This window comes from Bos mutus, chromosome 28 (assembly GCF_027580195.1).
Source record: "Bos mutus isolate GX-2022 chromosome 28, NWIPB_WYAK_1.1, whole genome shotgun sequence".
NCBI classification, from domain to species: domain Eukaryota; kingdom Metazoa; phylum Chordata; class Mammalia; order Artiodactyla; family Bovidae; genus Bos; species Bos mutus.
The window spans coordinates 30,721,013-30,747,623 of NC_091644.1; the positions used below are offsets into that span (position 1 = coordinate 30,721,013).

The 26,611-nt window shown below is 43.1% G+C and overlaps 1 protein-coding gene across 8 annotated transcripts in view; it reads left to right on the forward strand.

The window, feature by feature from the left end:
* The window catches only part of FAM13C (family with sequence similarity 13 member C), a 141,800-nt gene that overhangs the window by 84,670 nt on the left and 30,519 nt on the right, over nucleotides 1–26,611 (forward strand). For all 8 annotated transcript variants that reach the window (XM_070364556.1, XM_070364559.1, XM_070364558.1 and 5 more), the window contains 2 exons: nucleotides 607–664; nucleotides 16,394–16,478. In XM_070364556.1, coding sequence (XP_070220657.1) covers nucleotides 607–664; nucleotides 16,394–16,478 — 143 coding nt within the window. The remainder of the gene's footprint in view (nucleotides 1–606; nucleotides 665–16,393; nucleotides 16,479–26,611) is intronic.

Consider the following 26,611-nt stretch of genomic DNA (forward strand, 5'->3'; position numbering starts at 1 on the left):
AAAAGCTGTCTTCAGTGAACAAATGGCATCTTTCTGTAACAACTGTACCAGATCACATTTGATCATAAAAACACTGCATCTGCACTGGGTTTGGAGGATTCAGCAGTGTATAAAATGGACAGTCACTGATTTCTTAGAGCCTACATTTTAATGTGGAAATGCAAATAAGCAGCATAGCTTTAGGTAGTGAGAAGTGCTATGAAGAAAATCTAAAAGCAGTGTGTTAAAGACTGAAGGGGAGGAATAGTTTGTTTAGAGAGATCAGGAGAGACTCATTGGGAGGCGACACCGGAGCTGAGGTGATGGTCCATGCTAGGCAGAGTCAGCTTTGTGAAAATCTAGGGGGAAAGCAAGTGTGAAGATTTGAACAGGGAACCAGCACGGTGTGTTCAAGAAACAAAAGGCCAGAGAGGCTGGAGGTTAGGGGACAAGGTGAGCATGGCAGGAGGTGGGTGTTACAGACCACTATAAGCAGTCTGGAGTTTGTTCTTCAGGCAGTGGGACACCACTGAGCGTTTTTAACAGGAATGTGGCCAAATCTGCAGCAAATGTGCATTGTTGAAAGGTTTCTTTTAAATGGCAATACTTTTTCTTTGTATTTTACAGAATAGAACAGAGGGCTGCCATTTGGCCAAAGGATGAAACTCAGCAGGACTTCCATGAGGTAGGTGCACTCATTGTGGTTTTGATGAATGTGAATTAGCCACTCATGAAATGTATTATTCTTTTTCCTAGTACTAGAAATTTATCCTGGTTAAAACTTTAAATATTCTTGCTCTTAAGTAAACTTATTTTTCTTGCAGTGCTTTTGGTACTGTTTCCCCTTGCTCTGGAGCAAATATATTTAAAATATTATTTGCAAGACTAATCACTCTGTCTTGGACCAAAACCAAGTCCAGCCATCATTTCATTACATTTCTTTCAACTTTGCTTCAGGATTGTACTACAGCTGTGAGAGTTAACATTTATAAAATTTTCTCTTAATTTTATTTTATCTTCCCCTCCTGCTTTTTCTAATCCCTTTGTCAGTCTCAAATATGATCTTGCTTACTATTTTTCCTCAGAGCATGATACAGCTTGGTGTTGCAAAATGGGCTTCTAATAAACTTTGAGACACTGAGGCCATATTTTCCAATTCAAGTGCTTTCCCACTGAACTGGACATCACAATGTTAATGTTTGTTCTAGATTTTCTTTGAAATATGTAATTTAATTCTCCCATTGGAAATCGCTATAATATAATTAGGGTCCCTTTTTTATGAATGCCTTTGCTTTAGTCATTGATTTGGAATACTCTAATTTCTCTTGTCCCATTGTATAATTAAGGAAAAGTGGGTGTTATATCTGATTAGGATCATGTCAAAAAAGAATGTAGAGACTTGATGTTCATAAGCCAAGAAGAGAAATGATGGGCTTTAGGCAAATTGTTTGTCATTTGGTGCCATCTCTCATCTGTCTCCAAAAAAAAGATAATTAATTGAACTTAGGTGATTATATTTTTCTTTAAACTGTTGAACCTGGCATAAATGAATAACTAAAGGTAAACTGGGTTCCTGATTAAACCCAGTTAAATAAATTACTGAAGTTGTGGACAGTGTCCTAAGGATAACACAGATCCCTGCTTGTTATTCTTTTGTGCATAGTTACAGGCTTCAGATACCACAATCTCACTTGCGGTAAGAAGAGTGAAAAAAAAGTGAGAGAGAGCAGAGGCAAGAGCTTGAATCAATGAACACAGCTGTTTGCCCCACTGGGAACTAAGCAAAATGCTCGTTGTAAAGAAGCACCTATTTGTCTTGACATAAGCGAATAGAAAGATTAAGTGATTCTAAGAGTCAACTTGTGATAGGTTTCAAGTTTATGGGAGAAACTCTGATTTGTGAGCTGGAGCCCCATGAGATTGCTAAGATTACTTGAGCAGTTCTCAGATCACAATTGCCCAAAGCTCTGTATGAAAATCTGCTTTTCTATACTCCTTCACTATATTGTATTTGCACATTACATGAAATGTGCCAGTTCACTGCCCTGAGATTACGCGGGTACAAGAATGCTGAATGAAGACAGACTTCTGAAAGAGCAGTCAGCGCCATATTGTAAATGTGGGCTCTTGCATGAGAAAACTGGTTCTGCTGATCCAGACTTTATAACAATGTGTGCTCAAGTGGAATTGTTCCAGTAAGGGAGTAAATCATATGTGCAGATCACGTTGTAATTATGATTTAGGGGCTGAAGGAAACCCGAGGAACACGCACTGAGGAAACTTGAACAGAAGCAGCTCATGGTCCAAAGCCATGCCAGGAGAACTGACTCATTCAAACCTGTCGGGGTCCAGCCCCGGTTGGATCCAGGGATTCCCTCGGGAGGACGGCGTTGGCGATTAAAGGATAGCAAAGCAGAGATTAGAGGCTCATTATAACTGGTTTACGCAGAAAATCAATAAAACCTGTGACATCAGATTTGCTCTGACCACAGAGGCTACAGGCACCCTCTCGAATTGCTGAAGGTGCCCCACCTTAGGCACCTTCTCGAGTGGGTCTTAGAAGCCCAGGCAAGTAAGTGGTCCCAGAGGACCTCCGCGCTCCAATTAAATGTCCTGAAGGAAGAACAGAAAAGAAAAGGAGAGAAAAAGAAACAAGAAAGAATGACACGGGGAGACCAAGCTTTGAGCAAGGCCCATACCTTTATTTTCAAAGGGAGCTTATATACCTTAAGTTGTGCATAGAGGATAATAGGGGGTGTAAAATCATGCAAATTCAGCAGTCTTTGATCCTTATTGAGACCAGGCTTTTCTTTTCTGCAAACTTATCGTATACAAATGGTTTAGGTGATTTACATCTTCTGGCCAGAAGGCCTGTTAACATTTTATGACTCTGATAAAGGTTTGTCAACCATAAGTCTTATTTTCTCTAAGAGTAATTATTTTAAAGTTTGGCGCCATCCTCTGAAGGTGTTAGATAAAGTTGCATTCCTATAGGGCAAAGGTTCAGTGGGCTTACAACAAAGGAAAGAATTTATTACCTTAAGGGTCTAAAGTTGTTAACACCAAGGCCACTACTTATTTTTTCTATATACCAACTATATTAATTAATACACTTCCAAGGATACAATACAGGGATGTGGAAACTTGGCAGCAAGCATTGGTCTCAACAATGAAATCTTGTACTAGTTCTATTCTAACAATTTCTAACTCCCCGAGAGGCTCTATACTATTTGAATATCTTAAGCTTCCGGTGCCTCTCGCGGTTGGGAGACTGTAAACAATCGTATGCGTAGCTGTAGGAGTCCGGGTAAACCTGTCAGGCAAGTTAGAGAGCCGTCTGAGAGATTTGGATTTAAACACTCCTATTATGCCCAGGAGGCTTATTAACTAGAGCTTTAAGTTGATTTCCTAAAGAGAAAGGTGGTCGGGGATAGCCCCCCGTTAATGTCAGAGGAGTTGGTGAAAGTCGTAAAATAGTAAAACAGACAGATTCTGGTTTTGGGGTAGACGCTCAGGCAGATCCAGGGGGGCTCCTCGAGCCCTGACTCGTCTTTGCATGTCAGGCCTCTCCGCATGACCTTTGTCATGGATGGGAACTCCCATGCTGGCTCCCGGCACAAACTCATTGTTGGAGACATCCTATAGAATGGGACTGTGTTAAACTGGATCTTCCCTAGCTTTTCCTAATCTTAGAGACTGCCAAACTCTCTTATGGAAGAACCCCATAATAATATTTCTTTCGGCAACATAGTCTTATGGAATACAGGTGGGAGATACTACTTCAGTATTTTTAATGCAAATAGAAAATACATATAGAAAAGTGTACATATTGTCCGTGTACAGCTGGATGAATACTCACAAAGTGTGTAACCAGCGTCAAGTAACAGAACATTGTTACAGGCACCCTTATTTAATTCTTTCCAATCATTCTTCCCCTAGAACGGTAACTATTCTTTGGACTTCAGTAGATTTGTTTTGTCTTTTGTTTGTTTGTTTTTCGAACTGCATATACATGGACTGTATGTACTCTTTTGTGTCTGGTTTCATTTACTCAGTAGTATGTGTGAGATTCATATATTTTGGGTATGTAGTTTAACTTTGATTCTCCTCGCTGTAACCCATTGTATGGTTGTTTTTAGTTTTTGACTCATGATCAGTTGCAACTAGTTGTAATTTTTTAAAAGAACTATCTTTCAGTCTCTTTGTACATTTGCTATTGTATAGGAGTATTCCTTCCATCTCTGAGTGGAAATGTAAGGAAGAGTGTTTTGTTGTGTTAACCATCTTCATTGTTCTTTGCGCCTATTGTTTACATACTACCCCCTCCAAAACAGAGGCTTCTAGTTCTTTAAAAGAACTCACTAGTTCCATATCTGCTCTCCCATTCTAACTTGTAAGTCTAAAGAAACAACAAAAAAGTTTCTTTTCTTAAGTCTTTCTCAAATTTGTTACAATACTGATTCTGTTTTATGTTTTGGTTTTTTGGCCACAAGGCATGTGGGATCTTAGTTCCCCAACCAGGGATCGAACCTGTACCCCGTTACATTGAAAGGCAAAGTCTTAACCACTGGACAACCAGGGAAATCCCCCCAAATGAGTTTCTTGAGCTTTGTAAGAAGCATAGTCCACAAATATTTTCCAGATGTTTTTGTGGACCCTAATGTTGCAATTGTTGGTTATAACAATTTTAAGGTGTTACTGTATTTTCTACAAAGTTCACATCTGGTAATTCATAACTACTTCTTAAGCTTCTTAATTCCACTTGCTCAGATGAGGCTCTGCTGTATTTGATTCCAGAGCTAGTAGTTGACCTGAGCTCTCCTCTGTATAGTAAGGTAATACATGATGTCAAATAGCTACCTATGAGCATCCATCTGTGTGTGTATTCCTGATAGCTTCCCAGTGAACTGAAAAACTCACTTCTCATTTTCACTGGGATGAGTATACATTTAATTCCTGCCAGCCTCACTTTTCTTCTGCTAGTCTCAGGCTCCCAGTTTTTGACCATGGGTCTCTCAATAGGGTTTGCCTCTCCACTCCATGAGCTTTGCTGTCTCTGGGACTATACTATAGGAGCCGGTTTCTGGAAAACTGATTGTGTCCATTCTGGCACCGACCTGAGCTTTCTGACTCTGCCTCCGTATGACATCTGGAGATTTTATTTGTTGGGGTCCCCTGGATCCTAGTTGTAAATTATCTGCCGCTATAATACATAAGAAGGTTTTATTTGTTGTGGTGTCCTGTATCTTGATTGGAAAATATTCTCGACTTGAGATCTGTCAAAGTCTAATTCAGCATAATCCTTGGTTTTGTTTACCCTTGTCTATATAATCACTAAGCAGTCAATAGTTCAAAAAGTTGCTTGAAGGATAAAATGAGAAAAAATACTGTTTTCCCTCTCCATGTCCTAGTAGTTCCCATTACTGGCTTCAGTTTCAATTAAGAAAAATAACAATATGTGAGGAACACGAATGGATCTCCCCTTCCCTGAGAAAACTTACCCTATTTGGTCCTCATATTACTTTTCTAGCTCCCAAACTGCATACCATGAATCATCACATCAGCTTCTTTTCATTCTTCATTTGTGAAATTGAGGCAGGTTTTGAATTGGGTTAACTCTAGGAGTGCTTTCAGTTTTAACACTCACTGTTTCTGCTTCTTACCCTGGCTAGTGCTTATAGGATTTAGTCATAGGTTCCCATGAGGGATAGAATGAGGTGAATTGTGCCCCTTTTTGAGTGTATATGCACATGTCTATGTGTGGGGCTCCATGTGAAAGGTTTGATTGTCTTTTTATTACTATCCATAGATTAGCATATAGATACATTCTGGCATCAAGCCTTGTTAGAACTCTAGATGGTACTTACTATTTTGTTTTAGATGTGGTTCTCCCTCAAAACTGTTTTAATTTTGAGGAAATGGTCTAGCAAGAGGTTTCTTTAGGCCCTTGATACTCCTCAGTTGGCTGAATGGTATTTTTTTCTGTAGGACTAGGCAGCTGTATTTTTCTATTGAAATACAAACCCAGTCTACAGGGTTGGGCCTTTAGATCAGAATTGACTGAGTTTTTTTCCTTCTAGTTTCCTTGTGACTGAAAGTCAATTCAAGCTGGCTTTCATAAACAACAGGATTTTATTGATTCACACACCTGGAACTTTACGATCAGGATAGATTCCACTCTTGGCTAGATCCAGGGATTAAAGGCTTGTCAAGTAGACAGCATCTTTCCATTTCAACTCTACTTTCCTATATCGACTTTGTCTTTAGATTGACCCCTCTCTGGGGATATGTTATTCTTACAGCTAGAAATCCTAGTGTATATTAGTTTTCTATTACTGTGTAAAAAATTGCCAGAAGCTTAGCAGCTTTTCTCTTTTATTAGCTCACAGTTGTGCAGATAATAAACTTGGATAGACTCCATTAGACTCTGCTCAAGGTCTCACAAAACTGAAATCATGGCATTGGCAATGATAGATTCTTATCTGGAGGTTCTGCAGTTGAGTCCATATTCATGCTCATTCAGGCCATTGCCTGAATTTACTTCCTTGAGGTTGTAGGACTGTAGACCCCATTTCCTTGCTGGTCAGCATCTGGGAGTAGCTCTCAGCTTCTAAAGGCTGCCTGCATTCCTTCTCACCTTGGCCTCTACGTCTTTGAGCCAGCAGCACCAAATCCTTCTGTGCTCCAAATCTCTGATGTTATAGTCTACCAGCTAAAAAAAAACGCCTCTACTTTTAAAAGGCTCACCCTGATTGGATCAGGCCCACTGAAGCAATCTCTGTATCCTTGGTCACCTGAGTTAGGACTTTAGTTATATCTGCAAAATCTCTTCAACATAGCACCTAAATTAGTGTTTGATTGCATAACCAGTGTACAGGAATCTTGGGGACCATCTTTAAAATTCTGCTTATAAGAAATGAAAATGGAGTCCTTTCTACTCTGTAAAGTCTCATACTTGAGTCTCATTTATCTGACTTGGGACCTGTAGCCCATTCTTGAACCAATCACTGTGACCTTGGGGTTTGAAATAAGCTGATTGGCTAGAGAGGGACACATTTTCCCATTTTGGATCAGAAGATGGGTAAATGGATGCTGGGATGCGTAATATTGGTCTCTGGAAGCCTAATATCCAAAGTCATCTGCCTGTATGACACCACTGCGGGGTGCCATTTAGCTTTTCTCTGGTATGGTTTCATGGGTGAGATGAAGTGACCTTGCTTCGCTACTAGCATTTCTTTCTCAGCAGGAATGGTGCCCTGTGATTCATTTAATTTTAGCCACTTTTCTTGTCAGTGTCAACAAGGACATCCTGCAGTCAACATGGTCATGGTGTGAACCCTGGGTTTCTTTCCCAGTGGGATGAACTGCCCAGCAAAGAAACTCTGAACTGTTGCATGCCTGGTTTACCTTGCCCCCTCATTCAGAGGCAACTCTCCAGCCTAATTTCTGGTTTCCAGGGCAACCAGGTTTGTAGTCATGACCCTCAGGGGAATCCTTAGTGTGGCATTGGCAGAAAAGGTAGAAGCCATGCTAGCTGCTGCTCTGTCCGGGGATTAAGTTGGAGATATTTCAGGGGTGTTGGGCTGAGCAGAGAAGTTCTAGCAGGACTCTCTGTAACTGGCCCACCTGGGTTTGCCTTTCGCCTACCAGCCTCACCATCACCCACACTCCACGTGGCTTTGTCCTGCCGGCCTTTGCTCCTTCCTTTGGCGTGGCATCTCTGTCCTCTGCCTCCTTTCTCACTTTTACATTTACTCGTCTGCATGCTGCCAGTTTCTTGTTCTCTCCCCCACAGTCCTGGAAAGGACTGTGTCTGCTTCATGCCTCCCAGGGGCCAGCCTGTGTGGCACTTTCTTTGCTTTGTAGCTAAAGGAGGAATATAAGGACAATGTAGTAAGTGTTCTGTAAAGCTGACGTTGATGGACACCTCTTTCATTAGAGATTGTTCTTAAAAATTTCATCTTGTGATGGAATGATGGGGAGGTTTGTTTATCCCTATCTCTATCTCTCTATCTGTCTATTGGTCTACCCATCTATCCATCTATCTATATCCATCTATCTATACAACTATCTATTTTCCCATTTCCATTTGGCAAAATATAAAGTTGACAAGTTTTATGAAATAGTCATTCCCCAGTAGCCCCTGACAGATTAAAGAAAAATATTTCTGCTCATCTTAAGACCAAAATTTTGCCTGAAAGCTTTAACTTTGGGGATATTTTTTCAACAGTTTTTATTGAGAAGCAAATGTGTACCCCGCTGTGGGTCTGGAACTGCTATGGGGTATGGGGGCTGCAACAGAAAGTGAACTTTGTCATCCCTGCTTTCCATGGATTTAGAAGGACGCACTTCAACTTAGTATCCTAGACTCTGGTCTTCCTAGCGTTGGTCTCTTTTCCCTTTTTAGGATATTTTTGGCTTTCCTAGGGCTATAAAACTCAGATTTTAAGGCAGGTAAAAGCTTAATTTTCTTGTTTTCTAACAAAATACTAGTATTTGAGGAAATGGCTAATGGTTTCCAGTGTCTTTAAAGACGTGGGTTGGTAACTTATTTCTTATGGCAAGTGATTTTATAATTTACAGTGGGATGGTTATTGATTTCTAATATTCATTGAGTTTTAGTAATTTCTAAGGGGTTAAGGTAGTCTCAGAAAAGAATTAAGTGCCCATGGGCCAAAATGATTGGATGATTTTCCTACAGACAGAGAAGGAACAAATGGTAGATTTGGGGTTAAAAGCCCCAGTGGTCCCTGTACTGTGCACGCATCCTACTGAATTTAGTTTTTAAGCCAGATATTTTTCAGAGCTTAAAAAAGACTGGAACTTAAGTAGCCACAGAGAAGTAACCATATGGGCTGTAGCCCATGGACTAGATTTGTGGACTTCAGCCCAAGGGATATATAATTGATGTTCTGGGGAAAAAAAAAAAAAGGCTTGTTAGGGTAGCTGTCTATCTTAATGCCTGTGCCTTTGTGCTAGAAATTACAAAGAGAAACTACTAAAGTCCATTCTATGAGTTGTTCATGTCTTGTTCTCTAGAAAAGCTCAGAATTTTGAATTAAAATGTAAGTTCGTAAAACTGTATTGGTCTCTCCTAAATATCTTGTTTTTATTGTTTACTTAATAAAGTGAACATAATGAGGATATCACAAAGAGGTGAAATTAAGTACAGGACTCCCTCTTCCTCAGCTGAAATCATATCATCTGGCTGGAAAAAAATTTGGTTTGGGTTATTGTGTGTGGTGGCAAGATTGTCCTTGTTTTACAAAGATGTGCTTCTATCATCAGAATAGGACCTGGATCCTCTTCTCAGCAGAGGATTGCTTGGAGTGAATGGCTTCTTCTCCTATGCTGAATCTCCATTGCGTAGCGTAGGACAGTGAGGGAACAAAAATATTGTTCCTGGGACAGTTAGAGCTAAACAGGCAACAAAGGCAGCATTTAGAGTGGGTCAGGTCCCAAGGGAATAGGGCAGTGTTTCTCAGAGTCTGGACCTTGGACCTCCTGCATCTCAGCGCCCCTGCTCCAGACCGCAGAATCTGAGTCTGTCGCTGCCTGGGAGACCACATCTTTAACAAACTCCCCAGTGATTCGTGAGCATTTTAAAATTTCTGAACCAAGGCAGCAAGGAGGCTTGAAATGGAATACTCAGAAGGGCTTCCCAAGTACTATGTCAAGGGTCCAGGCAAACAAAAGACAGTCTACAGTGGCAGTTTCTGTAATGGTTGGCTCCTGTTTTGCTCATTGTGAGGGCTTCAGCAGTGAACAATGGCGGCATGCTTCCAGCCCTTCTGGAGCTGGGAAGAGCCAGTAAATTCCATATTATAGTGAGTGTTGGGAGGGAAAAAAGCAAGGTGCTAAAAGAGAAATTAGAGGCCCCTGTTTGGATAAAGGTAATCAGAACTGGTTTAAAATTTGATGGGAATTTGACTGTGAAGGAATTACAGCTGAAGTAGCCCTGGGGAAGTAGGGGCAGGGAGCAAATAGAAAGGAAGGGTGGCATATGTGTATATATGTGTGTATGTGTGTGTGAGTGTGTGTGTGAGTGTGTGGTGAGGGAGCATACACAGAAAACCTGGAAGCTCAGGGAACAAGAGTACTCAGTAGAATGGAGATGTTCAGGGGCCCCACTGTGACCTCAGTTTTGGGCAGATTTCCAGTTTGATCTTGCAATAGACAATCTATGTCGAGTTCTTGAATAGATAAAGGGATGGGCGAGGGTCACTAAACCTCTTCATGGAAGTTAAAAGGAAGCTATCCTTTTTCTGCAACTGGTGAGTTGTAGACAAAGGGATCCTAAAATAGTATTTCACCATCCAGCCTGTGTGGGTGTTCCCCATTCCCACCCAACTAAAGTGAGACCCGGTAATTGTAGAGGAAAGAAAATGAGTAGAGTATTTTCTAAAACAAGTCGCATATTTTCCATTGTGTCAAAGAGAAAAATTAGCTTGTAGAAAACCACACCTAGGCTTCACACTCGTCTCTCTGGTTTCTCTGGTGACCAAATGGGAGCACTGGGAAGCAGAAGTAGTCATCATTCTTTAGCGGCTCCATCAGCCTTTGTTCAGGTTTCCTGGAGATCCTAGTGACCCATTCAGCAAGACTTTGGGTGGAAACCTGGAAGAGCCCTGGCAGGCTAGCCTTGAGGGATGGGCTGGGGACAGCCTGATAGAGAAGCCCCAGAGCACGAGAAGGACCAGATGCAGGTCGCACTGACGGGGTTGACTGCCTGTCATTCTCCTCTAGGGCTAAAGCCTGTTCCTGCGTAAAAGGTCACCGAGTCAGGCTGAATTGGAGAAACAGTGGCTTACTCACTCTGTCCCCAGGCCTGGCCTGTGGTTTCTCCCCCTCATCGCCATAACTGTGACAGTAATAACTGGCATCATTGTTTTATTTGTCCGTTTGTGTATTAGCCATCTCTCCACTAGACTGAGGCCCCATGAGGAAGGGGCTGACATCAGTCTCAGGCTCTGGAGCCCAGCGCAGCTCTTTGTACATTGACAGCTGCCAGAGCCTGGGAGCTGCACGTGTGCTGGTGCAGCTGTGGGTGGTGTGACCCTCGCGTATGCAGTGGGAGCTTCTCAGAGGCAGCTCTGTGGGGCTCAGCCCTGATGGGCGCATGTCTCCTTTCTCCCCCTGGAGAGACACGTATGTGACGGTGGCACAGATTGCTCCCAGGGAAAGCCTCTCCTGCCTGGATTCTCTGGTCATCGGGGCTGTTCCATGCAGGGTGTCCAAGTCCCCACACTCTTCCTGTGCTGAGAAACAGGAACGGTAGCAGGCAGTCCTCAGGTCAGGGGTCAGTGTGGGGTAGGGACAGGGCATAGCTGATGACCGTTGGCATGCAGTTTCTTCCAGTCTGCCCCCTGGTCCTCAATTCTGGAAGTTCACATTTTCCCTTCTCCTTGGATGTCTTCTTGTCCCACGAGACCTTCATCTTCTCTCTCCTGTTTCATTGGGCACTCTCTTCTTCCCTGCCCCATTAAACTTCCTCCTGTCTGGTGTCTGAGAGAGGAACAAACCAGCTGTGCAAATGGATCTCCTTTGATGCTTGGCATCTCTGTTGGGCCTCAGTACTAGTGAGGGAGACGGAGGGCAGGGAGGATGGCTGGGAACCACCCATGACTACTTCCAGCTGTAACTGGGTCTCAGCATTACACACTCTCTGGGCGACTGGAGAGGCCTCTGAACGTGACCTGACAAACCCCTCTGCAGTGAGATTCTTCACTCTCTGTGTTGTGTGAACACTTGGTTTAGTTCCACAAACACCGTCCAGGCACACATGCTGCCAGCTTCCGTGCATCAGCCTCAGTGCATGAGCAAGATTGTTTTCTGTCCTGGAAAGTTGGAAGGGAACTTACAAGTCACCTGGGCTCAAGTACTTCTGGACGGTGGAGCGATGCGTCAGGACGCAGAGCTTCGGCTGGGGTCTGGCCCCCGACGCCCAGCGCTCTGTCCAGCGGCCTCTGGGGTTTGGAGACTCACATAGTAGCCACAGTGTCCAGGGCTTGAGTGTTTGCCGTGTGCGGTGCCTTCCTCATCTCATTCTTGAAGCAGGCGCCTTTGTTACTGTCATCACTCCCTCTTGTTATGCATGAGGAAATTAAGGCTTAGACTAGCTAAGGCTCTTGTCCAAAGTCAGCCGCACAGAATGCAGCAGACGGAGCCCCTGGATCTGTGCGAAGGCCGTGTCCTCACCTGCTTTGTAGAATCTATAAGAGCACATAGAGTTGACAAAAGGCGGCTGGTCCAAATCATCCTGCTAAACGTAGAGAAGGACTGGTTTTGTTTTTTAAAACCATGGTAAAATAAACAATGTAAAATGTCACAATTTAGCCATTTTAAAGAATGCAATTTAGTGGCATTAAGCACCTTGGTGTTTTGGGGCTGCCATCACCACCATCTGTCTTCAGAACTTGATTTATCTTCCCAATCTTCAACTCCATACCCATTAAACACAAACCTCCTTTTCTTCCCCACCAGCCCCACGGCAACCACCATTCCACGTCCCGTCTCTCTGGATTTTACTGCCTAGAGTGTGTGTCCTTTTTGACTGGCTTATTTCACTCAGTATAATGTCCTCAAGGTTCATTCATGTTGTAGAGTGTGTCAAAACTTTCTTCCTCTTTAAGGCTAAATAATATTTCATTATATGTATTGTATATATCACATTTCATTTATCAGTTCATCTGCTAATGAGCACCTTGGGTTGTTTCCACCTTGTATTAATCTGCTAAAACTCTATTAGGGCTACAATTAAAAAAAGAGATGCCACAGACTCAGTGGCCAAAACATTTGTCACAGTTCTGGAGGTGGGAAGTCCAAGGTGAATGTGTCAGCAAAATTGGTTTCCCTGAAGCCTCGTCCATGGCTTGCAGACAGCTGCCTTCTCTCTGTGTCCTCACATGGCCTTTTGTCTGTGACTGTGCATCCCTGGGTCTCTCTCTCTCTCTATTGTCAGCCTCACCCTTATGACCTTATTTTACCTTCAGTTCAGTCAGTTCAGTCGCTCAGTCGTGTCCGACTCTTCGCGACCCCATGAATCACAGCACGCCAGGCCTCCCTGTCCATCACCAACACCTGGAGTTCACTCAGACTCACGTCCATCGAGTCAGTGATGCCATCCAGCCATCTCATCCTCTGTCGTCCCCTTCTCCTCCTGCCCCCAATCCCTCCCAGCATCAGAGTCTTTTCCAACGAGTCAACTCTTCACATGAGGTGGCCAAAGTACTGGAGATTCAGCTTTAGCATCATGCCTTCCAAAGAAATCCCAGGGCTGATCTCCTTCAGAATGGACTGGTTGGATCTCCTTGCAGTCCCAGGGACTCTCAAAAGTCTTCTCCAACACCACAGTTCAAAAGCATCAATTCTTCAGCGCTCAGCCTTCTTCACAGTCCAACTCTCACATCCATACATGACCACAGGAAAAACCATAGCCTTGGCTAGACGAACCTTTGTTGGCAAAGTCATGTCTCTGCTTTTGAATATGCTATCTAGGTTGGTCATAACTTTCCTTCCAAGGAGTAAGCGTCTTTTAATTTCATGGCTGCAGTCACCATCTGCAGTGATTTTGGAGCCCAAAAGTTTTACCTTAATTGCCTCTTAAAGGCCTCATCTCCAAATGTAGTTACATTGGAGGTTAGGGCTTCACTATATGAATTTGAGGGAGACAGTTCAGTCCATGATACATTTCTTGGTTATTGGGAATAGTGTTGCTGTGAACGTGGATGTACACATATCTGCTGAGTCACTGCTGGCAGTATTTTGGGGGTGTACCCAGCAGTGCTATGAACGTGGATGTACACATATCTGCTGAGTCACTGCTGGCAGTATTTTGGGGGTGTACCCAGCAGTGGGCTGCTGGCTCACACAGCAGTTCTGCTGGTAGAATTACCCGTGTTTAGGGATGCCTGTTTGTGGAGCCACCATTCTGTTTGCTGTTGCAGCTGCGCCATCTCACAGCTTGGGGGTAGTAGTAGTAGCTCAGTACGAGTAGTGTTAGTCGCTCAGTCGTGTCTGACTCTTTGAGACCCCATGGACTGTGGCCCGCCAGGCTCCTCTGTCCATGGGATTTTCCAGGCAAGAATACTGGAGTGGATTGCCATTCCCTTCTCCAGAGGATCTTCCTGACCCAGGGATCGAACCTGGGTCTCCTGCATTGCAGGCAGATTCTTCACCATCTGAGCTACAGGGGAAGTAAGATTTCTTAATTTTCAGAGTAGTTTTGCTCCTTATAAGAGGCCACTCCAGTTTTTAAGGTCCTTCATTAGAAAGCTAGCCTGGAATCATGCATTTTTGCATTCCAAATGCTTGGTTAATAAAACTTTCCAGAAACCTGTTACCCTTGCTCCTTCTGTACTTCCTATCAATAACCTTGGGCCCTTACTTCCACATGTAACTGCTGGGAAAACATCCCAGGGAGGAAGAAGAAGCTGTAAAAAAATGGGCTGGCATCAGACAGATGCTTCATCTGAGCTGTGGGCCCCTGGCAGTCAGCCCCTAAGCATGGGGGAAGTTTGTACCAGGTCTTACTGCATCTCTGAGCTGAGCAGAGAAGAGGTCCTGAGCCTGTTTGAAAGAGGTTCTGCCACTTTCAAACTGGCCAAAAGACTAGGGATTTAAGACATTCCTCAATGAGAAGCTTTTGAAAAAGCATTTATTTCTTTGGCTGGGTCTTAGTTGCTGCATAAGGGATCTTCCATCTTCTTTGTGGCAGGTTGAGATCTTTAGCTGTGGCATGTGGGATCTAGCTCCCAGACCAGGTATTGAACCTGGGCCCCCTGCATTGGGAATGAGGAGTCTTAGCCACAGGACCACCAGGGAAGTCCCTCAGGGAGCAGCTTTTTAAAACACAGCGGCGGGTTCATATTTACTCACATCAACAGAAGGATGAGAGAATGTGTGCAGAAAGGGGCTGCGTGTGAGGAGGTGTGGGGGTTGGCATTTATGTGGGGTAAGGAATCAGGCTGTCTGGGGACGAGGGGTGAGAACAGGATGTGTGAGTGGGAGCTGAGGATGAGGGTGTATGTAGGGGTGTATATAAAGTAGGGTGTTGGTGTGGGAGGGATGGGATAAAGGGACTGCGGGGGAGGGATGAGCGTGTGTATGGGTGGAGGTGGGATATTTAGTTGTAAACTACGTGTGGAGTAGAGTGTGAAGGTGGAGACTTGGGCATGAGGGTGTGGAGGAGGCGGGTGAAGGTGTGTATAGGGTAGGGAGCCGGAGTATGTGTATAATAGAGTGCAAGGGTATACATAGGACCGGGGTGTGTGTCTGGAGTAGGAAGTGGCATTATGAGGGTGTGTGGGGACTAAGTTATATGGAGGAGGTCGGAGCATGTGTGTGTGTGTGTGCGTGTATGTGTTGGGTCATAATGAGAGGGGGAACCCGTGGCTCTACTCCAGGTAGCACCCTCTGCCACCCACCGACCTCTGCTGGGAACCTGGTGGGCGGAAGACCCTGGTGGGTGGAGGAGCTCTGAGGCCGTTGCAGGGAAGAGGGCCCAGTCAGGGACTCAGCGTGACTCACTTTCACCTGCTGGGGGACCGGGTTTGCCCAGCATCTGCATCATGGCAGGATACGTGCATCAGTCTGTATGACTTTGCTCTTATTAGGAAACACAGGAGGAATTTAAAATGAGAAGTGAAGCTGGGGATGGGGGAGGTTGGCCGGGAGTTACAAACGATGGATCGCTTCACCCTCAGCAGTGGGGTCAGACTAAGGGACCAGGGTCATCATCTCCATCCATCCCTGCCCTCTGTTCTGACAGCAGGCGGCCGTAGCCATTCCATGGGAGAAAAGTAACTTGAGAAGTCACATGTGCACTCGCACACATAGACCCTGCCCCCAGACACAGGCACACAGCCCACATGCAGATGCAGAAAAGGGAGCCCCGAAGCACTTCCCAGCTGCCAGGCAGCCTCTGCAGCAGTAACTGTTTGTGCACTGCGGGCTGCTGCGGGCTTTGCAGGGAAGGGATGCTGGCTTTTATGAATGGTAGCCGGGGAGGGGCTAATGTCATCCGCTCCTGATGTCAGCACCGTGAATGAAACACTTGGAAAGCGTAAAGGCTCAGGCACCCGGGAAGCAGATACCTTCTCAGATTGGCCCTCTGGGCGCAGCGTCTCTTGCTGATGAAATCACCAGTCCCATGTGTCACAGATAATCAATATACATTAGATTTATATAAAACAGAAACTGAGACTGCCTGTGGAGTAACGCGCCTCTGCTTCTGGCACAGCCAGTTCTGCCCGAGACCCCTTTCTGGCCGGGTGCTGGGGAAGGAAGCTGCAGACCCAGCATTGCGTTAGCATCTAACTGAGCCAGCCCGATGTTCTGCTTCTGCTGGCAGAATTCCTTGCTGAAGCTCCAAGCCGTGGAAACTGATCTGTGCTCTGCCTTTTTGACACACCAGGAAGAAGCTACGCAGGTGCACGGAGTCAAGGACCCAGCCCCAGTGTCCACCCAGAGTGTAGCTGCCGAAGGGGCAGGGGCCGCAGGTAAGAGGCTGGGCTCGGGGTCCTCATCTGCGCTCTCAGGGTAGTTTCACCCCTTGCTGCTTCCCCTGAACCTGGCTCCTGTGGGAAGCAGTGCCTGGTACACTGGGGAAATGACAGGGAGCAGGGGGAGTTAAGACGTGCTGGAATCTAGATCTTTCTTTCTAGCTGGGGACCAGAGTCCCCAGAGATGGTGTCAGGTGAAAAGGCACCCATCATAAGTCTTCATTTTCCTATTTGGAGTCCTGTGATACACACGTGGTTTGTTTATATCAGTGGTAAATAATCTGGGCTGTGTTGAGACTCTCAATATTTTTGAGGGGCGAGGGGAGTTTTAACATTGCTTGTTAGGTGATCCATCAACCCTGGGAAGGTGGAGGTGAATGATGTGGCTTCTTCTAATCCTATAGTGTCTTGTTGTGTCTCATTTTTTTTTTTTTTAGTATTATTTTTGTTTTGAAAAGTCTCAAACTTGAGTCTCATTTGTCCGTTAGTTTCTCTGGTTTTAATCTCACAGGTAGTAGGTTGGCTAGCAAGCAGAAGGTGAACAGATGCTCCCAGGAAGACTTCAGTGGGAAAGAAATAGTAAATTTACATGAGTAGAAATGACAGCACAGCATATCTTTTATAACACCAGTGGGTCAGAGGTTTGCAGACTGGTTTCTGCTTGGATGGTAGAAATAGGTTTAGGTGAGCTTGCTTCATGAGATGTCCTTTATCTCTAGGAATGGAAGGAAAACATTTACAAAGGTAATGTATTTCAGTACCATTAGCAATAGTGCATCAAAGACCTTACTGTTTAAATCGACCCACGTGGTCTAAGTTGGCAAAACAGTCATCTTCAGTGTTTAAATATGTATTAGTGGCTAATAATAGTAGTAGTAGTAGCCACTATTATTGTTGAAGACTTTCTATGCCCAAGTACTGTTGTAAACTTCATAGTTATTGATTTAAACCCTTAAACCTGTGAAATAATACTATTCATAGTAAGGACACTGAGGCCTAGTGTGACCCTACTTGTAAGTGATAAATTATTTCCCTGTGTATGTAGGTGGCCAATTGGTTGTCTTGTTATGTGGTGAGCTCCTCAGCTCTGTTAGCCATTGTGTTTGGATGAGATGCAAGTAAAATTGGTCAAGAGCCAATGCTGAGCCAATTAGGGATTTGAGTCAAATGATTAGACAATGCCCTTCTTCTTCCACCAACCTCCTATTCCACTCTCTGTAAACAAGCAACATAGAAACACAGAAAGAAGTCCCAAGCCAAATACCAGTTAATTTTTGAATTATCTGATGTTCACAAGTATCTGATAAGGACCGTTCAATATAATATTTGTTGCATGTTGGATATGTGTATGTGTGTGTGTGTGTGTATATAATATATATATTTTATCATGACTTGTGTGTGTAAATGTATCTTATTTTTCCCAAAGGTTGGTAGTAGTTTTATATTTTCTCACTCTTGATGGAGAGGATTTTGAATCAACTTATTAATACATTCTTTATTAAATAAAGATATGTACCCTGATTGGCTCAGTCAGTAAAGAATCTATCTGCAATGCAGGAGACCAGGGTTCCATCCCTAGGTCGGGAAGCTCCCCTGGAGTAAGAAATGGCAACCCACCCCAGTATTCTTGCCTGGAAAATCCCATGGACAGAGGATTATAGTGGCGGGCTATAGTCCATGGGGTCCCAAGAGCCAGAAAGGACTTAATGACTAAACCACAACCCCTGCATTTATGTGGAGATAGCCCATATAAAGGAGCCATCAACATATTCCGTCTTAGGTGTCAAATAACAGGAACGGGCAGAAGCTTCCTTACAGAGGAGCCTTGTGGGCTGGACGTTGGATTTTCTAAAATGTAGGTGAATCTGAGATATTCCAGTCCTTCCAAGAGAGTGTATGAAACAGAAAAGTTCCACTCTGTGTGTTGTGTGTGTGTGTGTGTGTGTGTGTGTTTACTTGTGGGTGCATATACACACACTGGGCAGGGACAGCTCCTGCAAGTTTGCAAAGATAAAATCCATCTTGCCATCTTGATGTTTCTGGCCTTTGCAGAGCTTATGAATAAGGAGTCTCGTTTAGCTAAATCGACTGCGTGGGAATCGATGCAGGGAAGGTGAAGTCCCAGCCACTGTATTGGACTGTGGCACATGCTTCTCTCTAATTTTATTTTTTTTTAAATCCCTTTGATACAATCTAGAAATCGCTTACTAGGTGTTTTCAGGGAAGTAAGGAGTCTCTTGATGTGGTAAGAATGTTGCCAAAGTGATGAGCATTTGAAAGAGGCTTTCACAGTTCAATTTATGGGGTGGTTTGGTCTCACTGGCTTCCAAGACACACTCTTATAGGAAGGCTATACATATTCTAGTCCATGTGTCACTCAGAAGGGAGAAGTTGATGTTCATGTTAGATCAGCAGTTCTTCACTCTGGGCCTATGACTGGGTTTCTGGAGTGATCTCTGAACTCCTGGAAACTGTAGCGTGCATGCCTAAAGCCCCGATGATAGTGTTATAGCATCGATGAGCACATTTGCCATAAGTCTATCAAAGATTATGGAAACTTAAATAATATTTTTCTCTTAAAGTCTAGAATCTAGCCCTGAGCCTTAGATGTCTGCAAATATTGGATTAGTAATAGTTGATGTTAATATTTGGTATAACAAGGACAAAATCCAGCAAGTGATTTTTATAGAAATATCTGGATGTAATAGGCAACTAATTAACCTTTCAAATCAAACATTCACAAATATAAATCGTTGTGATTTATATTGGTTTCAGTCTTACTTGAACTTTGATTTAAGGCATGACTTAGGTTGTTTATTTATTTTAAACATCAAAGTTAAATTTATATACTTTTTTGGCCGCACCACGTGGCTTGTGGGATTTTATTTCCCCGACCAGGGGTTGCTTGGGCCCTCAGCAGTGAGAGCGTGGAGTCCTAATCCATGGGCCTCCAGACAATTCCCTAAAGTTGTTTAACATTTACAGAGGGCTATCTGAAATGATAGTCTGAACAAAATTTTGTATTCTTTATGTCTTTGACCTTAAATCAAAACATTGAGTTTTAACTCAAATTTACAGAATACAAAGATTCATCTCATCTAGCAAAATATCTGAGATGCTCCCTGTTCTAGAAATACAATTACAAACTGCACTTGCAGCAAGAGCAGATTTTATGACACCCTGAAGGGGCACTGTGTTCTGGAGAGTATTAGTGAATCTTCCCGCACATCACAGTTACCAGGAAAGCTTTTATACCTGGGGTTTCTCAGTCTTCATCACTAGACACTAGGGTTCGAAGTCCTAGAGTCTTTATATTTCATTAACGTTTTCAAGTCCTGGAAGCCACTATTTAAGTGGGCAGTATCTTAAATTATGAGAGTGAAAAGGTCAGGTTCTCTTAGGTTCTCTTTGACTTAGTTTCATCAACAGGAAGAAGCTTACAGACCACATGGATTTGCAGGGTCTGTGAGCAGTTGGCTCAGTGTGTTTACTTCAGGAGGAGAAAGGTGCTCAAGCTGGAGCTCGAGATGGGCAGGATGGGGACAGATCTGAGGGAGGTAACGCTGTTTAGAAAAAAGTGACAGAGTGGTTGCCAGCTTCAGGGCAGCGCCAGGGCTGTGCAGAGGGTCACCGACTGCCCCAGTTTTAGCACTAAAAGTCCCACGTGCTGGGGGACCCTCAGTTCCGGGCAATCCAGGACAGTTGGTCACCCTGCCTGTGCGCTGCAAACTGCATAATGTGAGATGGAAAGCCACATGGTACTAAGGCCCAAAATCCCTCTAACTGAATCAACAGCCTCTTAACAGTTGAAGCAGACATTTCCACTGGACATTAAAAAGCTCCTGTTCTGGTGGTATTGATTGGAAAATGGAATGAGGATTGTCTTTTCAGCTTCTCATCATTTTCAACATGTGTAGAAGGACCGTTTGGCATTGTTCCACATGACTACGTATAGTAATGCCTGTTCTGTTTGAGCACAGGTGATGGAGTTTTTAGTATAAGCTATCACTGGAGACTTATTACTAGAAGTAATAGTTGCAGGGACATCCCTGGTGGTCTAGTGGTTAAGCTTCCATGCTTTCACTGCAAGAGACACAGGTTTGATCCCTGCTTGAGGAACTAAGATCTTGCATGCTTGGCCAAAAAGAAATTCCAAAGCAATACATAATTAACTATTTTATTCTAAAATCTTGATTTTCAAGTTGAAATTTTCATTTGGCTAAGAACCTTGTTGCTAATGTTGATTGTTAGACAATGCTCATGTCGTATATCTAGGTGCTGCTTCTGCTGCTGGGTGCTCAGTCGTATCCAACTCTTTGTGACCCCATAGACTGTGGCCTGCCAGGCTCCTTTGTCCATAGAATTTTCCAGGCAAGAATACTGGAGTTGGTTGACATTTCTTACTCCAGGGGGGTCTTCCCAGCACAAAGACTGAACCTGCATCTCTGGTGTCTCCTGCATTGGCAGGCAGATTCTTGACCACTGCGCCACCTGGGAAACCCATATCCGGGTACAGTCTGTAATTATTCCCAAAAGAATCCTGCATGGTCTGCAGGTTTCTTCCTAATGTTGGAGTTGAAATGGGGCAGAGTCAAAGAGAACCTGACCTTCTCTGTCATATTTCAAGACACTGTCTATTTGATTAGACATTCTCACTTGGCAGGGCTTATTAAATGTACAGTTGTCTGGGCTGTCCACCATAAGATACAAAATAAAGTGTAGAGATGAGGCCTGAAAATCTCCATGTTTGCCAAGCTCCTGTTGATGATTCTGATGTTCAGGGAGAGTCGGGAACACTTTGTGGAACTCAGTATTCCTACAAGGGTGCCATGGAAGTTGTTATTGCTGCAGGTGAAGTTTATAATTGGATTTCAGGAACAGGGAGCACCTCAGGTCTCCCACGAGGTGGGTCTGATTATCCACATAATGTTCCATCCTATCTGGCAGCAGCCCCCAGAAATAGTCTTTGAAAGTCAGTATGAGGGAGTCTTCAAGACCTCAACCTCAGAAGTGCCCAGAACTCCTAATATCTTTCAGAAACTTCATGCACTGAGTTTGTGTTTGTGTGTTATTTCTAAATCCTTCTTGAACCTTTTCATGTTTTTTAGTGTGTAGCACTGATGTGCTCTAACTAGAAAGTGGCAATCACTGTAGAGAGTCGTTCTTCATCTTCTTATTCTAAGCTGGGTCCTTTAAAACAGTGGTTTTCACCCCCCTCCCACACTCTGACCCCTGCCTTTGGGACATTCAGCAACATCTGGGGATATTGTTTTGGTGTCATAGCTGGAGTGTGCGTGCCACTGGCATCTAGTGGGTAGAGTCCAGAGGTCCTGCTGAACATCTTCAATGTATAAGACAAGCCATGACCCCAGCACTGCCCCAGCAAATTGTCATCTGGTCCAAAATGTCAAGAGTGCCAGAGTTTAGAAGCTCTGCTTTGAAGGTCTTTAAATGAATAATATCAACCTCAGCTAACAATGACCTCTTCTTTTGCACCAGGCATTGTTGCATGAATTTTCTTACTTTATCGCCACAACCACCTAGGGAGGCATTATTATCCCCAGATGAAAGATGAGGAAATAAACTTGGAGACTGAATATAACTCGTAGACGGTCCCACAGCAGTGAGTGGTAGCGGGTGCTGGGAGGAAAGGGGAGGAGTGGGGACATTTCCCCAATCAGACTCCATGGTCTGAGTGTTTCACATGATGCCATGCTACCTAAATATAAAGTCCACATAGTTCTAATATTCTTAAATTTGAAGTTGAGCCCAAAGGCAGCCTAGGTACACACTGTATAACGAATATGCTTTAAAGTCATTTTTAAAGTACATCCCTGACTGTTTTGCTAGAATAAAAGCATCTAGATTTGTAGTTGATTAACCACTGCAGCCCCTCTGTTCCTATGGTCATTTCAGCACCTCTGATCTTAACCATCTCTGGACCTCCTTGCCTTTCTCAAGTGTATTTACCTGACCCACATAGTGTTTTCCAGATTAAATGAAATAGTAGAATTTTATTTGTGCATATGGGCACAGGTACTATACTTTTGCCAAATGATACTATCGGGGGAAATTAGGCAAAGTGTACAAGGGATATGTCTACAATTTCTCACAACTACCCATGAAACTATGATGACCTAAATAAAAAAAGAATTAATACCTAAAAATATAGGCAGTGGGAGAGTTTCATCAACTATTCAAAAAATAATTATGGTTGTTGGATTGCTTTCCATACTCTTCCTAGAAATGTACATTGTTTTCTTGACCTTTTTGTCATATCTTATAGTCTGTAAAAGCTCCAAAAATCCCATTTTCTACCAAACTAACAGTTTACTGCTGATCATCTGTTAAGCGTAGACAGGTTAGCTTTGCCCACTGGCCCACACTGAGGGTCATCTACCACTGTGGACCTTCCTCCTGGTTTGTGAGCTTCTTCTGTGGTTCCTTTGCATTTTACTCTTTGAAAAATACTAACATCATCTGCAAACTCAGACTCAGGACTCTATTTTTGCTTCTATGTTGGTTTTGAGATATGAAAAAGATTAATTCAGGATCCATCAGCAAGGATTAGTACTGACATGCCTCTCATAAAGACACTAGTTCAACCCTGTTCTTTGGGGCCTATTAGTAAGTGAATTTTTTATCCATTACAAAACATTTAGCCCAATCATCATTTGGTTTTGTTTTTAAATAACTTTTGATATGAACACCATGCCATAGACTTCTTGAAAGCCCAAATGGATTATATTCATTGGCTCTGTCTTGCTCAGAAACATAGCTCTTCGTAGAACTTGATATGCTTGTTGGGTAATCTTGGACAGGTTATTTGACCTCTGTGCCTCAGCTTCCTTTTCTTTGAAAAGGGAAAAAGGATACTATCTACCTCTTAGGATTGTTATGAGGATGACATAGCATAATACATATCAGGTTTTTAGCATATCACCCGTGGTAAATGCTCAATAAATGTCAGTGATCATTATTTAAAAAGCTGGCCATTCAGAGCTTATATCACCTTCCCTCCAGTTGATAATGCTTGCATTTGTCTTTAAATGTCTGCTTTATTATAATTGCTGATGACTTGCAAGGTGTGAAAATGACATTTAGCACTGTTTATTCCCTGGGTCCTCTCTCGAGTCCTGCATTTGATTGACATTGTACTAGTTCCCTTAAGCAAAAGGTATTTATGACAGCATTGGTACTGCTAAGTCACTTCAGTCATGTCCGATTCTGTGCGACCCCATAGACGGCAGCCCACCAGGCTCCCCCCTCCCTGGGATTCTCCAGGCAAGAACACTAGAGTGGGTTGCCATTTCCTTCTCCCATGACAGCATTAATCTGTCATAAATACCTTTTGCTTAAGGGAATCAAGAGCTGATGGTTGAATAATTACCTCTTATTAAAGTTGAAACTACATTCATTACCATAAAATCTATCCTGTGCTACACCTATGACATAACTTGGCTAGAAAAGATCTTTACTGTTAATGAATTTTCTCTGATGCTTTTATCACCATCTTCATAGTCTCTGAAACAGGGAGCTTCACAATAATCCTTGTTTTTCAAATAAAGCATTTTTAAAAATGATCTCAAAACTCGTAGATGACAATATAATTATCTGATAACCATTTCTATAACTGCCTTATAAATAAAAATCCCACAGCCTGAACCATCAGGTAATTATTTTTAAAAAATATTAAGTTCAATTTTAAAGTCAGGCCAAGAACTGTGGTGATTGTATGTTTTTGTCCCATTTATCCTCACTATACTGTTTACAGAGAATCTGAGTTTTGAAGAGGCTCATCTGGCCAAGGACATAATAACTCTGAACAAGTGGCATCTCAGACCAAGCTTAGGACTCTGACTGCAGAGCCTAGACTTTTAATCAGTGCGCTTATACATGTGTTAGGTTTTTAAGTAATAGATTTTATTTTTAAGAGGTTTTAGGTTTATAGAAAATTGAGCATATGGTACAGAGAGTTGTCATATGCCCCTTTCCCCCTGCACATCATTTCTCATATTTTATAGTCATTTTAAAAGCCTCCTTCCTGCTTGTTCATTCTTTCATGCTTCTGAAGAATAGTCTGGAAGAGATCAGACAGTTTGCCTAGATGGTCAGTGTCTGACAGTGCTCTGAACAACCCCCAAACCCAAGGTGGACAACCTCTTCTGTCTGTTCCAGTTCCCTAGAATCATACTTTTCTGTGTCTCTGTGGAGGAAACTGCAGGTACAACTTTTTTGACTTAATTTTTCATAACTGACATTGAATGAGCCAGTGAAGATACAGTCTGCTTTGAAGGTTGGGATTTCTTCCTGTAGTCTTCCTGTTTGCCTTGTATATAATTTCCTTTTGCTTTTCAAAGCACATCGGCTCATTAATTAAAATCTTCTTTTGAAAATGGGTCTTGCTGCCTTAACTGCAGATTTTTATCTGCTGTCGCATTGATGTGTTCAGTTGTGCAGGAATCAGCTAGAAGATGCGGACAGTTGTCTAGGCTGAGAAATGATCAGCATTCCAGCACCCAGCTTTCTCCATGTACCAGGAGGATGCTTCTGAATCTTGGATACTCACAGGTGTTATTTGCTCTTTCTCCTCCCCGCTCCCCTGCCCCCACAGCTTAGCTGAGCACTTGGCTCCACTTTTGTGACACATGGAAGGGAAAAGATGTTTTCAGAGATTAGACCCTGTTCATCAGCCATTTCCCTTGATTATTTCTCAGTGGTTCTTTGACAGTATGCATATAGGTGACGAAGTTAAATCTTGAATAATCAGAAGAAAGTGAAAACATTCATTGAGTCCCTTGGTTAGACTTGTCTAGAAGGTCATTTCTTCTTTTCTCCCCAAACTGTATATTTGGTTTGGTGCTGTATAGAAGCTGCTTCCAAAAATATGAATGATCCCTGCCTCAGGTGCTCTCCAGAACGACGCAAAGTATGGACTTCTTCTGTTTCTCAACATGACAGAGATCCGCAGTCTGACCTTGTCCTCAGCATGGGCCCTGCTGCTGTAGCCCGCAGCACAGTTCTGAGTTCGGGCAGAAGTCACTAACATCCAAAGACCTCAGGCTGCCTCAGGCTAGACGTTTACTTCCACTGCAGAGTAAACTCAGCCCTTGTCGCCCTGCCTGCCTGCCTTCTCACCCGCCCCGGCAGCATGGTGTCTGTGTGTGCTGAGTCGTGTCCGAGTCTTTGCAACCCTGTGGCTGGACTATAGCCCACAGGCTCCTCTGTCCATGGGATTTCCCAGACAAGAATACTAGAGTGGTTGTCATTTCCTTTTCCAGAGATAGTGTCTTCGGTTTTCTTCTTTTTCTTCCTCCACAGCTTTCTGGCTGCTCCTTTTTCTCAGGTACTACCTTACGGCTTTGTCTTCCCGTGTCTCCATTCAGTCTAGTTGGGGTACTTTCCTTTGCTAAGCCAGTTACCATGTGCAATGAAAGCATATTTAAGATATTTATTGAAAGTCATCTAGACATTTAAATTTGTTGAATATTACTCTAATACCAAAAATTTGGGTGAGTTCAAAGTGTTTATACCTCCCAAAATGATACCGTAAACAACACATTAGCAGAATGACAGTGTGCCCTTCCTTTGCTTGGGCCTTTGTTGGTACTACCTTTTTTAAACTGGAGGTCATGTAGTCCTCATTTTTTACCATTTAAACAGTGAAAATACTTGAAAAGAACTATAAAAGTGTCTTATCAGGGTGCAGGTAAGTTATAGGATTTCTAAAGTAATTGGTGACAGTACCCTGAAGATTTATGTACTTCAGCGTCAAGTGTACTTGGCAAAAAGTGTTGCATATGTCAGATATAATAGCAGTCACTCAAGAAAACAATATTCCAGAATTGTCTTTCTATAATTCTCTAGGGAACAGGAGTGATAGTATTAAATTTATCTTAAGAACTACTAAAAAACCTAAAATGTGGGTTACTATTTACTGATGGAAAATTTTTTTAATTAATTTTTAATTGGAGTATATTTGCTTTCATCTCCTGGCTATTATAAACAGTGCTGCAATGAACATTGGGGTGTATTCTTCTTTTCAGTTTTAACTGATGGAAATTTAACTAGGAAGTTGCAACCAAAAATGCAGAGGCAAGGAATAAATTTAGATCTGAGCTGAGGCTTCT